The following is a 17,030-nucleotide window of genomic DNA, read 5'->3' as shown; positions in this document are numbered from 1 at the left end:
GTGTGTGTGTGTGTGTGTGTGTGTGTGTGTGTGTGTGTGTGTGTGTGTGTGTGTGTGTGTGTGTGTGTGGGGATATGTTTTCCATCTGCAGGATGAACATAATATACTCAAACCCATTCATTTCCTATGGCGGTCAATTCTGACGGAAAACATCAAGGGTGTTTCACTGTTGAATAAATCACAAACAAATCAATGCAAGTGGTGATCGTCAATTGTATGTTCAGAGGCCTAGTGTGGAGGATCACATAAGGTCTGGAGGCAATTGGATGAAAAACACAATATTTATGATCAAAAACAAAGTCACTCGGTCTCTTTCGACCCGAAACCCAAGAGAAGGATTACAAGAAAATCAGATTGATAATTCCAGGCAGAATTCAAACACAATGAATTTAAACTAACAATGTTGTTTCTACTTAGATGAATAATGGACCGGTAATGTTGGTTCTTGTCTCACATTTCTGCAATAGCTTTCAGGTTATTTGAATGATCATCTTTGCTTCAGGTCTTCCTTATCAGCCTTTTATCCACTACTTACCTAAACTAGTAGCATTATGAAAACTCCCTTAAGAATGATCCAAATCTAGTTTCCTCCAGTGACGTAATGTTGCGTTAGGACTACATGCAACCATTGTTTAAAAAAAAAAAGATTTATATAATTTCTCTGTTTCTGTTTCACGAATCTCAAGTAATATACCCCAAATTAAAAATGGAAGAATTTATTTTTGACTTTCAATACAATGAAATACACAAACAGTTATTGCAAAGGCAGAGATAAATAACTTTGGCATATAGAAATTGAAAACCATCCATAACACAATGGCAATGTAAGGTGAGTAAGAATGAAAACGGGAGGCCTATACTACTTTACAGTGACATATGTAGCAAAAAAGAAAACATTTTGGACCTACATTTCCCTTTAATTAAACAAATAAATATTGAATATGAACAATCTCAAACATAGCAAGAGTTGCCTGACGTTCCTGAAGCAAGCAGATTTGAGATACATGAGAAGGGTCGAAATGTAACGACCAGCTGATTCTACATGTGCAACTATTATTTTTCTCTTTGAGAATCTTTGGCAGAAAAGGCACAACGGTCGAAAGGAAATGTAGGTGAATTATTTACACATTAAACAGTCTGATTAGCAAGACGCTTTAGCAACACCGTGGCTGCAGATTAAATCTGTGGTGATACAAGAGGGGAGCAAAGGAAAACTGCTCATGAAGAAGGACCGTTCTTCGCCCCAATGATAATAATAGAGGAGCAGAGGGAGTAAGGCAGCTGGAGCTAGCTCGCTTATGGACATAAAAAAAGTACTTGAACAAAGAAGCTCCCATTTTCCATGACACTATCAGCCCACACTAGCTGAACCTTTAAAGAGACCTCAAGAAGAGGAAAAAGCACCTCAATGTTCATATCTCTGAAAAATAAATAGTCTTCAGAGCACAAAGGTAATAGTCTAGATCTGCTCCAGTGAATTGTTGTGTCTCTAAAATGCACTCAAAGCACACTATTGGTATTCCACAGCAGTCAAATCCATTCAGAAGACTTATTAGATTCCAGTCTGTTCCGTTTTATCCAATTAGCGAAAGGACAATAGGATGAAGGGACAATCTTGTTAGCTCCCAGTGGAAGTGGATGAGATACAGAACGTTGCAACAGCTGCAGAGGTTCATTTCTAATGACCTGTGCGATTCTGGTGGCAGCTACTACACGAGTGAGGTCAGTCCCAGTCATCTTTACACACACAGGCACACTCCTCATGGTGCTCCAGGAGGACATCAGTCATGGACTTCTGCAGGCCTTTGACACCGCTTCGATGTTTCAACAGTAGAACCTGTCAAAGAGGAAGATGCTTTAGTAAGCGGCTGGACATCAAACACTTGCACTAAACAATAATTGTCCAAAGAGTTATGACAATGCCAGTGACATCAATTCTGAAATCCCAAACCGTATGTGATATTTCAATTTCATTCATTTAGAAGCCTGAATTATGAAGCTAGAGAGGGAGATGGTAAATCTAACAGCTTAAATAGAGATTAGGGAGAATGTCAAATGTTGATGAATCATTGGTGCTATAGTTGACTGCCTGAACTAGCTTGCAGGCTTCGATACATTTCATGGACTCACCACATTTCAGCATGAATGTGCTCGACATTTTTAATTTTGATGAATGAATTACATTAGGCTGTAAATTGTGTGCAATATTGGTTAAAGAATGAAAGTTGGAAAGGCCACACATGTTTTTTTATTATATATATAAAACCATAGATAGGGTAAGCCAGCATACCCAGCCCTGTTCTTTGCTGTCCTCTTGTCATTGTATAATTCAACCTATGTTTGCTTCTGAACTGGAATTCCTTGAACAGCTGAACTTGTAAATGTCTGAAAATGTATACAAATGTTCTATGTCCCTCGTATTTCATAAAGTTAATATTCACCTCATGGTATTTCTTTGTGACCCTGGCAGGAGCACACTGACAGTCGAAGCAGCGGTGAGAGCAGCAGGCACAGTTTCCACCACAGCGCTTCACCAGGAGGCAGCTCGGCCAGAAAATGGCATCTGTCCTCTTCAACTCCTCACGCAAGGAAACAGAGAAGTTTCGTGGGGTGCAGCTGTACAGTCGCACTTCCTCCCTCAACAGATTTAGATCAGCTCCTCCTCAAAGACACAGAAAGTACATGATCAAAATCATTTCCCTTTGAAATAATCTTTGCAGCTTTCTTAAAGGTCACCTATTATGCAAAATCCACTTGTTCAGGTCTTTTATACACGAACATATCTCCCCTCTGTGGAAAGAGATTCTGAAAGTTTCAGGAAAAAAGATTCTCTCTCTTTTTGTCCTGATCCATTTCTATAAAAACCTGAAAATTAGCTGATGAGATTTTGGCCACTTTATGATGTCATAACGATTTTTTGGCTTGTGTAACCATTAGCCAATCACCAACCAAGGTAACCCCCATCAGCACTTTTGAAACAGGGCTGAAACAGAGGGGATTATGGGTAATGCTACAATGATCTGTTTGGTGTTTGGAGACAAACACTTCAGAGACATGTTTTGTATATATCTGAGACCTTTAATATATTGATGAAAAACAGTATAATAGGGGACCTTTAAATGTTTTGTCTCATGTAATGTCCATTGTGATGTATGAGTTTGAAAGTGTCCTACCTCTGGCCTTCTTATTGTGGAGGAAGGATTTCCCCAGCACATGCCACGTTGGTTTGTACAGCTCCTCCATATCCAGCTGCCATCGCTCCGGCTCCAGGAACTTCATGACCTCCTCCACGCTGTCCAGCCCTGCCACAGCCTCTGACAGCTCCTCAACCCCCTGCTGGGACGGGGGGATGACTGCGGGGACTTCGGGCTCTGATACACTCTGCAGGAAGGCAGATGAGATGGATAGAGACGGAAAAGAAAGGTCATTCATTCAGCTAATACAGATTTATCCTTAAAGTTACACAGGATATAATGCTTCATCAACTTTTGATATATAGTTACTCTAAGAGAGAGACATATAATGCTTGTAGGAAAGACACAAACTGTAGCAAAGCCACGTTCTGCTTCAGGATACTTACATAGCAGACCGTTTTTTATTACATACAAAAGCGTTAACAGGAAAATTACACAGAAGAAACAACTTTGTCAGCAGTGACAAGATGTCCTTATTTTGACAATGTGAAAAACAGTTGAGATATAAAAAGAAACTCTGCAATGGTTCATTTTAGGTCGTGGTAAAAATGTGTTTCGGCTCATTAAATGCTACAGTGGTTTGGACTTGAGTTGAGTTAACAGAAACCATGACCGTCCAGGCCGTCTGGGATCCAATTAAAGCTCTGTGTGTTAGACCTGCTAATGTGTGGAAGGGTTGACTGAAGATTACAGACACACTGATTTTATGGAAAGCATCCACACATTGGCCGATGCATCGACACTTTGCCAACTGAATCAGACATTTGAGAAATATAAAACTTCAACTTATTTATTGTTCAATTCTTGATGTAAACAACTGCCGGGAGACTGTGGGAAATATGAGTGTGTGCCTGCCTCAGTGAAAAAACGTGTCGAGACAAAAAGGTCATCATGCATCTGAACTCCAACAAGGAATATATGATAACCAAAATATTGCAATGCATTGAGAGGGCAACAAAATCAAGTTGTCAAATGTTATCTCAACTCTGTCACCTTCTCTGCTTACTTTGCATTACATAATTTGTCCCTTTAGCTCCCTAAGCGGCAGTATTATTTGTTTTGGAATCCCAGCCCTCCAGGCTACAGCGTGCTGTCACAGAGAGAATGATATCTGGGGTGTCGGTCTTCCCACGAAAGAAGAGACTAATCTGTTAAAGCTCATCCGGCAATGCTGCGTTTGTCCAACGTGTCAGCTCGACGCTCGCTCTAATCTCATGTGACTGACAGGTAGAAGGCAACAATGTGACACTTATAAAAAATAAAAGAAACGTTCAGCCATTGAAAACATCCGCTGCTAGCAGCTGCCTCTTTGAGCTTTTGGGGCAGCAGACATGTTAGAAAAGAAGAAATTATACCAATAATCTGAATTTTATATCATTATATTTCATGTCACATATTGAAAGGTTATCCATCAAGTGGCTTAGAATATTTTATTCCAAAGTGTTTTCTCTTTATTAACCACCAGTAGAGCCAAGTATGCCTTTTACGGCCTGCCGAGGCACAATTCGCATTGTTGGGATTTTTACATTGAATAAAAAGGTGCAAGACATAACAACCAACCTTTATTGACAGCAGAGGTCCATGTAATACAGACAAACTTAAGTCCCTTTGTCTTAGATTTTAAAATAAGATGCCAGTGGTTTGACATGGCTGCACCACAGGCTACAGAAATACAGCTGTGCCACATGTTTGACTCACTCTAATGAGGCTGCCTTCATAACCACTGAACATATTTTGGTTTGTTTGGCACCTTCTTAGGTAAACAGACCAAATGTGAAAATAAAACTCATGGAAAACGGACTGGTCATATGTCCGTCCATCCATCCATCTTTTCCCGCTTATCCGTGGTCGGGTCGCGGAGGTAGCAGTTCCAGCAGAGAGCCCCAAACGTTCCTTTCCCTGGCCACATCAACCAGCTCTGACTGGGGGATCCCAAGGCGCTCCCAGGCCAGTGAAGAGATATAATCCCTCCACCTGGTCCTAGGTCTACCCCTCGGTCTCTTCCCAGCTGGACGTGCCTGGAACACCTCCCTAGGGAGGCGCCCAGGTGGTCATATGTAAAACCAGTAAATTATAAAAAAGTTATTTCTCTGAGCAGAGTTTTTCCAGACAACAGAAAAAAGTTGTGATTCCTATTAGTTGAGTGTTGGCGGTGGCTTACAGTGCGGACTGGAAGCCATTAACAGCTTGTGAATGTCGATGGTGCAACACTCCCCCAATTAGCGTCAGCCCCAGATAAAGAAGCCAAGCTATTCTTCAGAGACACATCAGCATGGTGTTAATAAAGATATACGAAGCAGATGAGAGCTCCTGTTTAAGACTTTCACAAACAAAGTACTTAAATGGACCACCAACTTGACATGACATGTTTTACACATTAGGAATTGATGAGCACATGGTATTGGCATAAGCTGAAAAAAGTGGGTTTATACATTTAGATAGATGATTTGACACATTTAGATACATATTGAATGTATTTCAAGATGTAAGAGTTTGAGTTATATAGTGAAAACAATCAAAACAGCTTAAAAGCTCTACATTTGATGTTGTTTTGCATTAATTAGGCAGTGATGACATGATGTTGAGATGACAGATGTATTTTGGAACCGGGTCGGTCCAGGTCCTGTTACAGGTATTTTCTTACGGACAAGGCGTCTGACAACATGAATTATGAATCTATTGGTCTTCTTCATGAAAAATGGTGTACAATAATGTAACAATGGCCAACACTGTGTAGATTATTTTAAGGCCTTTTGTTTCTAAGAAGTTGATGTGATGTATTTAGTGATGGTAATCCCTATCTCACCTCTCAAATGCCTGATTGCTGATGCTGATCAAGAACTCAATTAAAACCCTTTATTTTCTAATTCTGCATAGAAATAGCTCACATGTGTTTTTACATCTTTGCTAATATGATAGTTCTTAACTGCATTTAGACAATTGCTTTCCTGTTAGCTGCAGTCTATGTCCAATTGTATAAATAATAGGCAGATATTATTTAATTTATAATAACATACTGCAATTTAAGCAGATATAATGGCTGTACTTTTCACAAGATTACAATGTACAACCGTTTTGAAAAGAGGCAACACAGCTTCCAATAGTCAAAAGCTGAATGTTTTTTATTCCTCTTGTTGACCTTGGACAGAAGGTGTGAAAGCATTTAATGGACCTGTTATCGCTGCCAAACTCTCTGAACCCCCTGTCCCTCAAGAAATAACCTTCTTTTCCAGCCCTAATTACTTCATTTTCAGCTCTCTTTGTTCTGACACAGGACGACCACACACTCCTATTTCTGGTACCTAAAATGACAGGTTCAGCTAACTATGTTGAGATGAGACTTCTGAAATAGTATCTTGGGAGAGCTCTGGAAAACAATATATTCTCCTTCATATGAAGTTGCAAACCGCTTCCTTGCACAAGAGTAAGCAACAAGGTCTGTTGTGCGTGAAGAAAGTGTTATTTACTCTCGCTTGCACCACACTACAATTTAGGTTGGTGTAAAAACAGACCTCAGTTACATAATGCCAACAGCAAGCCTCTTGTACGTCTTTGCCATATGCTTTATTTTTACTGTCCTTTTTACCTCAATGCAGGTCGGAGTCTGTAAAACTCACTTCATTCCATTCAAATAAACAAAGCTGGTGGAGCGATCTCCATGCGTAGGTAGCAGCGAGATTTCATTCTGAATTGGGACCTCACAGAGACAATGATGTATGTTTTGTTTGCTCCTTCAAACCAGCACTCAACACCCCTCGGGCTCACTTCAACAGACTCCTTCTCTTCTATATTTTAACAACCTCTTTGCGTTGCTCTTTTATGCTTTTCCCAAAATCTCTTCCTGTGAATTACAGACCGGGTCTTATTCCCCCCGCCCCCCCTTGCCGTCCATGGAAGTGGTGGGGAGGAATTATTGCTTGTTTAAATATAAACTAAAGTGCCGGGGTTCCAGTAGCTGCCGGTCGACCACAGAGGAAACAGAGTGCTGCTGTTATAGCGTGCTGCTTCACTGTCAGAGGAAAGTTCAAAGAGAAGGCAGACTGAACGTGCAGAGGCCAAAGCTTCCTCCCCTCCCCCCCTCATAGTTTCTACACCTTTTAGAGCTGGATTAGTAAAACAAACCCGGTCTCTTATTCCAGTAGAACTTTCTTTCTATAGCAGAGTAATGACATTTGACTTTCACAATCCAAAACATCCATTGCAGTGTGGGATATATCATTTTGTATTTTCACATGGTAGGGCTGGGTATCAATGCTTTTATTGGGACCTATTATGTGTTGAGTTTGTATGGAAAACTAGCAAATACAGCTGGATTATTTTATTCAGCCCGAATCTTTAGCGACTTTCTTGTGTACTGTTTGTGGAGTACTTAAGTTTACTTAAAACTAGTTCAAATGTCTGACATTATAAACTATTGTCAAGCACCCATAAATTACTCAACGTTCAAGTTCAAGGTTCAAGGCTTTTATTGGTCATAGCTACAGTGTAGTTATGACGATGAAAATCTTGGGTCACAAGCTACACAATGTTGTTTTTGATTGATGTTTGCAATTATATATTGCCTATGTTTGGCTAATATACTTTATTTCTGTATGGAATCATTTTATCATTATTCTTGGAAGAGAGTCATCAGGGTTCCTAATTGTTATGTAGATCGCATGATGTAGTATTGTTAGATGTCCCAAGAGCAAGGACTGTCTTCGGTAAGACAGCTTTTATGTGCGCAGCTCCACTTGCTTGGAACAATCTTCAGCAAGAATTGAAACTGAGCAATCTCATTCCTCTGCATGTTTTTAAAGCTAGGCTAAATGAAATGCTCGTTGATACTATGGGCACTTGTAAATGTCTATAACTATGTTAATTTATCCTGTAAATATAACGTATGATGTCCTTTATTGTTTTATGTTTCATGTGGAACCTATATGCTGCAGGTCTCCCTTGAAAAAGAGATCTATGATCTCAATGGGACCAATCTCGTTAAATAAAAGGTTTGAAATTCAATTAAAATGTCAAACATGTTTTAAGGGGATTGTCCTTACCTTAATTGATGAGCAGGGGCGGACTGGGACTAAAAATCTCGACCAGCCCACTTTGGTACCGCCGGCTGTGCTAGTGACTTATCCGACCGGCCCAATTAGGTACCGCTAGTATATCCCGCTAGTGAATTGTCGACGGGGGGACGGGGGGACGGGCTGCTAGTGATCTATCCGACCGGCCCACATCGTCCGAACGGCCCACTTCAGTACCGGCCCATCGGGATTGATGGCCAGTCCACCACTGTTGATGAGGCTGTTGTATGAGTTATAAAGCCCTTTCATTTGTGCCTTGACATTTTGGAATAGTATTTACTTGATTAACTTCAGGGCGCCAAAACTATGGTAATGTATTAGCACTATGATTGAGACATTTCAAACAATGCAAAACATAATAATTAAGGGGGAAAATGTGTATTAAAAAGACAATGCTGAGGAATGTTCCGGCTCAAGACTATGGAGCAGACTGCTGCTTAAATAAAAATAAAACCAATGAATTGTTCTTTAAACACTTTACTCCACTTCAGGGAATTTGAAATCGAATAACTCCTTGTTGTAGTGACTTATTGGATTAATCCTTCTCCATTAGATAAAGCAAAGCCTTGCTCATGTATCTTACATCACAGTCTACTGAGCCGATTGGGGGAAAAATATACGGTCCAATTCCATGCAATTCAATCATAACGATTATCCTCAGTGGAGATAGAAGAATAAGTAACCTAGTAAGAAGTCTGCTATAACTCAAGAAAATGTGTTGGCTCTCCCACAAGAAGTTGGTATGTAAGGACTAACTTTTAACTTTGAACACAGATGTCTTTTGAGAAACACAGCTTTGATACCCAGCATGACACTCAGCATGGTAGTTGTTTTGTGTTTTAAGGGTGAAGAAAGCATGCAACAATAATGTGTATAAAGGATGAGAGAACTAAAAAGCTTTTGAAGCATAAAACAAAGTTACAGACAGAATACAAAGTGCCATCAGTGACCTCAGTTGCCTATTTGTGCTTGTCAGATTTCACAGTGCTGCAGGCCATTAGGGATTAATGAGGAGTAGAGATGTTTACTTAAAGCAAGTGAACAGAACTAAGACATGACAGGTTAAAACACGGCAGTCGTCTCTTCAGTTTATCTCAAGGCTTTAGTCTGTGAAAGCATCAGGGACGGAGGGATTGTGTCTGTGTGTGTGGTCTGAAGAGCAGGACAGAAACAGCTTGACAGTGAAAGAGAATGTGGAATAGGGAGAGGCTGGATCGAGACAAAGATGGCAAGAAGTACGCAGGCGAAGAAGTCTTTCAGAACATTTTGTCATGCATTTTTCACAGTAGTTATGCAAGCCTTTGTTGGAGGCACAACTGATCTGTCTCACTGATTAAAATACAAAGGAAGGAGCCGAATAACTTTCTTTCTTTCTGATAAGGTAATCTTGACCTCCTTACGCAAATAGTCTGTGTGTTTTGTAATCCAACCTCACATGTACTGTAGCTGTACGCAGAAATATGACATCTTTTATTCAGCTTCAAATGGCATAAAGTATGTATGGGATTGATGCAACTGTACAAGAACAAAAACTGAATAAAGGACGATAACCGAGAGAACATGAACGAGATGGCAGGCTGAAAAGCGAAACATGATTTATTTTGAGTCTGATTATCAGGCTAATGTCGAACTGAGGTCAAGTACAGTACGAGGGAAGGAACTAAAGGAATATGCTAACAAGACCATCTTCCTTTAGTACCATTCACATTTTGAATTCTTGAGCTTCCCACTGGTCTTTGCCAAAGCTTTTGATACACTGGAAAGTTTCAGCTTATGCCAAACATTTAAAGGGGGGGAATGGAAACCAAGATTCACAAGGGATGGAACTAGCATTTATAATCTACAGTATGTTACAGGAGACAAGAGAAATAACAGGACAGAGCAGAAAGAACAACAGGTTGTTTGTGACTAAAATACTGTATATATTTAAGTCCTACATAAAGAGTCAAATAACATGGGGTATCTTTGTGAAGTAGGGTACTGTTAAAACACATGAAAGGGGATATTACTTCTGAGTTCTCAGTACTGTATGTGATGATAAAACTTGGGGAAAGTGAGACGGACAGACAGCGGCCTGCCAATTTCCGACAAAGAAAGCACTTCTATCTCTTAATTCCTACTTTCATTTCAGAGGATTGAATGAATCCCCCTGAGGGTACGTTTGTGAACGTGAAGCCGTTTTATTTTCTCCATCACAAGCAACACCATCAGGGACTCTGACACACCCGTCTGTCCCACTGAATCTAAAAGGTACATAGCAGGTTGCCAGGGTATGTGGTGTTATATAGAACAGTAATAAATAGAGTATATAAGGTCATTTAACATCTTATATAAAAGACTGACCCCAGAAAATGAGAAAATTACAGCGATTTCGAGACCATTTGAACTTTAAAGATTGTTTTTCACTGTGTTCTGTGTGGCGTTGTGGGACTATACCAGGGTCCAGTATACACAATTTGAATCCTTAAAGGACAACTCAGACATGATATTAGGGTCTTACTGTAACTGTGCATTTGCAGAGGTTGTGGACATTTTCTTTCATCTGCGTTTAAAGGGACCCTATTATGCTCATTTTAAGATTTGATATTTTGTGTAAAATGGTGCAGGTGCCAGATGGTCTGAAGTGCTCAAACATAATTTATCCTTCAACAATGCTTTAAACCTCTTGTACACATGTTAAGTCACCAAGTTATGTAACAACAAGCTAATCATTTTTAATTGTGCTTGCATGGAGGAGCCTTGCTTACTGGCATGGGAACTCCCTGAAGTTGGCAAAGAAGCAGCTAAGCGCTCAACATCTTAAAGGTCCCCTGTTACACTGTTTTTCATCGATATATTATAGCTCTCAGATATATACGAACATGTCTCTGAAGTGTTTGGCTCCAAACACCAAACAGATCATTGCAGCATCCCATAATCCCCTCTGTTTCAGTCCTGTTTCCAAAGTGCTGATTCTCTGTCTGTTACTTTAGATGAAAATAAGGAGCCCCTCCCCACGCCCCTCTGAGAGAGATTTGGTTAAACAGAACTCAATGGTGCTCTAGGAGGAGATTCAGGGGATAAGGGGGGGGGGGTTATCTTGGTTGGTGATTGGCTAATGGTTACACAAGCCACAAAAATCGTTATGACATCATAAAGTGGTCAAAATCTGATCAGCTCATTTTCAGACAGGTTTTTATAGAAATGGATCAGGACAAAAAGAGAGAGAATCTTTTTTCCTGAAACTTTCAGAATCTCTTTACACAGAGGGGAGGGGACACATGTTGATGTATAAAAGACATGAAAAAGGGGAAATAGGTGACCTTTAAAATAAAAATTCAGAAATAAACTCCAGACTATTGACACTGTACGTACCACAGGCAGAGGGGAGTAGCGGATGGAGAATCCCGGCTCAGAGGGGAAGTACTCATCAGACATGAAGCGGATCCTGATCTGACTGCCTTTGGAAGTGAGACTAGCTGGAGCCGACTGTGACCCACACCAGCGACCCAGGATGCTGTTCTCGGTCAGGTCCTCTAACTCCACAAAGTCGTACCTGGTGAAGTGAGACACACAAGGTGCAGAAACTGATTAGTTGAGTCTCACCAGACCCTGTTTAAACCTGATATAGACATGCATCATTTGTGGTCTGATTACAGGAGGATTGCTCTAATTACATCTGTGCACAACTGGCATAAGAATGTGTGGCAACATCTCACTTATATATGCTGGAAATGATGAAGAAAAATATTAATTGCTTAAAATGTTTGACACTAAATGAAATATCTATGTGGGCCAGGGTTAGCCAATTGCTATAACTTGCATCGTAGCAAAGTGCTCAGAGTTAATGTAAGGTCCTTCTGGTTAGCAGTGGTGCATTGTGGATTTGAAAGGTCAGAACAGATTATTACCACACTCTCAAACTGTGTTTCAGCATGTTGCCATCATGTTGTTTTCATCAGCCCTGCCTTACCCCTCTGAAGGTGAAATTGTTAATATCAGTAAAGCTGCACAGGGAAATAAAGTTTAACCTCATTAAAGAGAAGAAAGAAAACAAGTTACAATTACAAGTTGCTAGAGAGTTGTTTCTTATTTACTGCCTAATTTAAATGAATAGAAATGAGCTGGATATTGCCAGTGTAGTGAGGACAAATCTCAGGTTGGTTGATAGTGCAGAATAAGCAGCTGCTCTACTGTTGAGCGGTTATTGGTGCTGATGCAGCCTTTTGACAGGCCTATTACACTGATGCTACATGTTGTCATTGACATATCGTTTTTAATTAAACATTGAGCTCATTTGACTGTATGTTGACTGTGTTGGTCTGTCAATCTCTGTACTTTTATTAATATACAAATAAGTTGTTTATTTGCTTAATAGTCAACATGAACCAATTCTGCAATAATGCACTTTTATCTCAGCCATTTTATCCTTTCATATTTCTATTTCCACTTTCAACAACTCAACCTCAATAACCTGACATTGCCATATTAAATCATGTAATGAGTTTATATTTATCTGGCTCACAAGCAACCTATTCAATACCTACATAAATAATGATACATAAACAAATTCAGTACTGTGAATTTCACTAAACTAAATGCTGATATGAAATAAATTGAGTGAAATATCATCAAAAGCAACATTTTGCTTGAAGTGCGGATCTAACTTTTCGACCCTGCATCAACATGACGGTCTCTCTCTTCACCGGCGGCCCTTCAAACCCATAATCCCAGTATATTAAGTGCAGAAGTATATGGCCTTGCTCCAGACTCTGTTGGTGTGCCAAGGCTAACATCGCCCGACCTCAGCACTTAAGACACGCAGTTCACAAGTTCAGTCTTTATTATGTATACCTGTGTGTAACCAGTGGCTGCCCTGCATTCAATACAGCCTTGTTTCAGTGACTCTTCACAGTCTGGGATTAATCACTTTGCCATTTGCGTCAACAGGCACGCTAGCCTCTCATTGAGTGCTGCCAATTCGGATATTTGGATTTCTAGGACATTGTTTACATTTTGCGCAGGCTTGACAGATTCAGTTCAGGCTGGTTTCGATAAAACAACATGAGGGACATGAGCGGGACTAAAAATGGATTTTCTGTGATGTTAAATAAACTGAAAGGCAGGAGTGTCGATACATTTACTGACTCTGCTGCGTTTGATTTGGAAAGTTATACTGGAAGTTTGTAGTCTGCACAAATAAACTTAAACCATATATTCAGTTTAAATGTACAAATGTTAGAAAACTGCATGAACTATAAAACATTCCTTTATACAAATGTAAACCAGACTGGCATGAAATGGTTTTGTAAAGGGATAAAATATCAGCTCAGATTCTCTTTGCCTTCTAAATGCAGGTCAATGACGAGGGAAGCTTTCGTCTGAGACAGACCCAGAGCTCTGACAGATGGCTCATCAATAATGCAGGACTCCCTGATCATTACACGTCGCCATGTGTTCAGAATCACCATGTCGAACAGTGGTTTCTCAGACTTACAAATGCACTGACACACATACCAAACTGTACGTACAGTCACAGTGAACGGGATCGGAACAACAAAGGAGTCGTATACACTGCTGGCAGATAGGATTACCTTCCTTCACACTGCAAGCAAACTGAGTTTAATATTCACAAAGCTTTCCCCTACAGTTTCTCCTTTTGTATTTTATGGATAGACACAATATCTAGCTCTGACACGATGCAGATTAGCAACACAAACACTGTTTTTTAGTCCTCTTCTTTTAGAGTAAAGACGGAGAGAAGAAATGCCTTTCTGAGAACAGTCCTGTCTGTGAGCCGTCAAGCACGACTCTGCTGCCATGCCAACCGGCAAGACCAATCCCTCTCCAATATGCCTCTCCTCCAGTGGATTTGGTAAGAATGCTTTTCATCGTGCAACAGACAAACAGAATTGCAGATGAGCAACTCGACTACACAGCCTCGCTCTCATCTTAGCGAAGGCTTCTCGCTCCAGGCTTGCTCGTAAAGCCGAACACATCTCTTACGGTTTGTTTTATCTCCTGCCATCGCTTTAAATCACCGGACAAAAGATCAGGGTCTTGTTTTCACGCATTATATTGTGCACTGGCACCAGGCTAAGAGCAGTGCATCAATAACTTTGTGTATGAATGCTTTTCTCCGTAACACTGGGGAGATGTTGTGAACATTTAAAAATGTTATCACACATGAAAGATATGCAGACTTGGCCTGAGGCTTTTCAATTTGAGTGTGTGTGTGTGTGTGTGTGTGTGTGTGTGTGTGTGTGTGTGTGTGTGTGTGTGTGTGTGTGTGTGTGTGTGTGTGTGTGTGTGTGTGTGTGTGTGTGTGTGTGTGTGTGTGTGTGTGTGTGTGACGGAGAATGCGTATGGGAGAAAAAGAAGGAAAGAGGGTGAGAGAAAAGACAAGTAAGGAGACGTGTGAATGTGTGTCTGCTTGCGATTGCATGCTGCATTCNACAAGACTGAGATGTTCCTGGCCGTGTACAGTCGCAAGGACTCCCTCTCCACGACGGCTATCTGGTTATTGTTGTGGGTAAAAGGTCCCAGTACGTTCAGACCGTGCAGAGGACGGAGGACGAAACTGTAAAAAGGGAGGAGGGGTGTGACTCCGGGTCGTCTGTCAATCTGCACCCACTGTGGAACTTTCTCTCACGGGGTCTCAACATAAACACTGACCTCATCCGTCAATATACACAGAGCAGGGGGGCTTGCACTCACATACTGTTGTCATCACTTCCAGAAACAGGTGTCATGTATCCTGGATGGCACCACAATTAACATCAACAAACAAGTAAATCTAAGTAAAACCCATCTTCAACCAGAATTCAAAGTCAGAATCATAAACACCTCATGTATCATCAATGTTCTTTAATGCACACAAACTGTCATTGGAACAGAAGTATACTGATTCTTCCTCTGCATTTTCAACAATCCAACACAAACCTGTGAACTGTCATTCCCCTTGTCCTCCATTAGGGGGCTCTCCAGGAATGACTAGCGAGGTCACCCTCCCCCAGTTCTTCTCCACCTCGCAGTGATTGGACTCCTTCCATGCTAACCAGTCAGATGTGATATATTGACAGAAGGCACTGAGCATAATGCTCTGAGGGTAAATCGATTCAAGGGGCTCGGGATCCCTGTTTGAATTGAATGGCAACAGAGGCAACCCCATAATTGAAAGTGGGCTCCTTAATAAAGCAGAGGATGTACAGTATGTGTGAGTTTGGGTTTTATGTGATATCAGTCAGAGGCTGTGGCACGTGTCGTTTAAACAATCACTTGAGCAGCTAAACATATCAGCTACATCATGTTAAATACGGCAGATCTGAACCTCATAACGGTTTCCTCTGTGAAACAAATCACTGCTACCGCTGGGTTTTCAATATTCACGAGCTGCCACTGCAGACCAGAGGCAATTTCACAAATGGCCACACTCTGGACTCTAAATCTTTGAGAGTGGACGAGCAGAAAGACAGGACACGTCTTTGACCTGGCCCCACATGCATCTGCCATGCCAACCTGGGAAAGACCCCATTAGATGGGAGCTGGGTTAGCAGAGGACACTTTTAATGAAAAACTGTTCACTGTGATAGATAACTCATGTGTGACGAAGAACAATTTAATTGAGAGAATATAAAAGGGATTATTTTAAATACATATAGGTTGGCATATTTGTTCAGTGAGAAAGACCCTGCTCACATATCATTGGCCTAGAAAGATGGGATAAAGGATGCTAGCATCTTACACAATTATAGGATTCATTATAATAATATACACACTTCACTTTTAAATAAGTTTACATTGTCTTATTCCTATTGATCAGAAAGTTAGTGAATAGAACACTGATAAGATGAGGTCACAGTCCTGCAAATACAATATATATTATTGCTTTATATTGTAAGGCAAAATATATATTTCATATATTATCTTGTATTTAGAGACAATTACAAATATACTACTGCATGGTCTTACTTGCATATGCCATCTTCGGGGTCCTCCAGACCGAACCTCTGATCGAAGGTGAGCTGGATCCTCATGTTAATGGGCGCCACTAGTCTCCAGACCAGTTCAGTGTTCCTGGGGTAACGGTGTGGGAAGTCTGGGCTGTGGACCATCCCCTCTCCAGACACTGTGATGATCTTCTCCTGATGGGAATCTTGCACTCCTTTAACACAAATCAGATTGTGTGTTAAGATTTGCATATATTACAGTAGTTTTATTGGTTCAGATGTAATCAGTTAAAACCCCAATACATAACTTAACGAGGTCTTGGTTTGGATAAGAAACTAAGCTTATTATCTGAAACATAAACACGTTAAGCACCTTGCAAAGAGATATGATGCAGTATGATATCTCAAGGTGTCCAATATCAAAGGTGAGACTTCAGAGAAGTAACACCAGATTGACCGTACCGTGATGTTTTATTCAAACTATGACGGTCTTTCCCAACAGTCATACCTACATGTTACAATAAACACATTGTCTTTAATCTTAACATACACAAACACTTGCATGAAAAACTAACACAACAACACAACCTTCAACAGCTCTACATTATATCTGGTATCTAAAGCTTCAACACAAATCTACATACCGTAAATCATTTAAGGGAATTGAAGGTGATTTGTCGTGATTGATTATTTAATCTGGTATTGATTGCATGATTGAAATCAATGAGGAGGCAACAACCTCATGCAAAGGAGCCAGGATCTGCAGCTGAGTCACACTCGGGACTAAACCCAAGAGGTTAAGGGTTAGATACAATGTGACAGCAAAAATAGCCACAAAG

At 40.5% G+C, this 17,030-nt stretch overlaps 1 protein-coding gene across 1 annotated transcript; it reads right to left on the bottom strand.

The window, feature by feature from the left end:
* Positions 1-304: 304 nt before the first annotated feature.
* pdgfc (platelet derived growth factor c) lies at positions 305-16,406 on the bottom strand (the record flags this gene model as incomplete). The annotated part of the gene is made up of 5 exons (XM_010779197.1): positions 305-1,837; positions 2,442-2,659; positions 3,174-3,381; positions 11,618-11,798; positions 16,214-16,406. Coding segments are annotated over 5 exons (914 nt in total), but the record flags the coding sequence as incomplete, so codon positions are not given.
* Positions 16,407-17,030: the final 624 nt, after the last annotated feature.

Source organism: Notothenia coriiceps, unplaced genomic scaffold, assembly GCF_000735185.1.
Source record: "Notothenia coriiceps isolate Sejong01 unplaced genomic scaffold, NC01 NC01_scaffold00019927, whole genome shotgun sequence".
NCBI classification, from domain to species: Eukaryota; Metazoa; Chordata; class Actinopteri; order Perciformes; family Nototheniidae; genus Notothenia; species Notothenia coriiceps.
The sequence above is the reverse complement of the archived record's forward strand: the minus strand, read 5'-3'. Positions and strand labels throughout refer to the sequence as shown.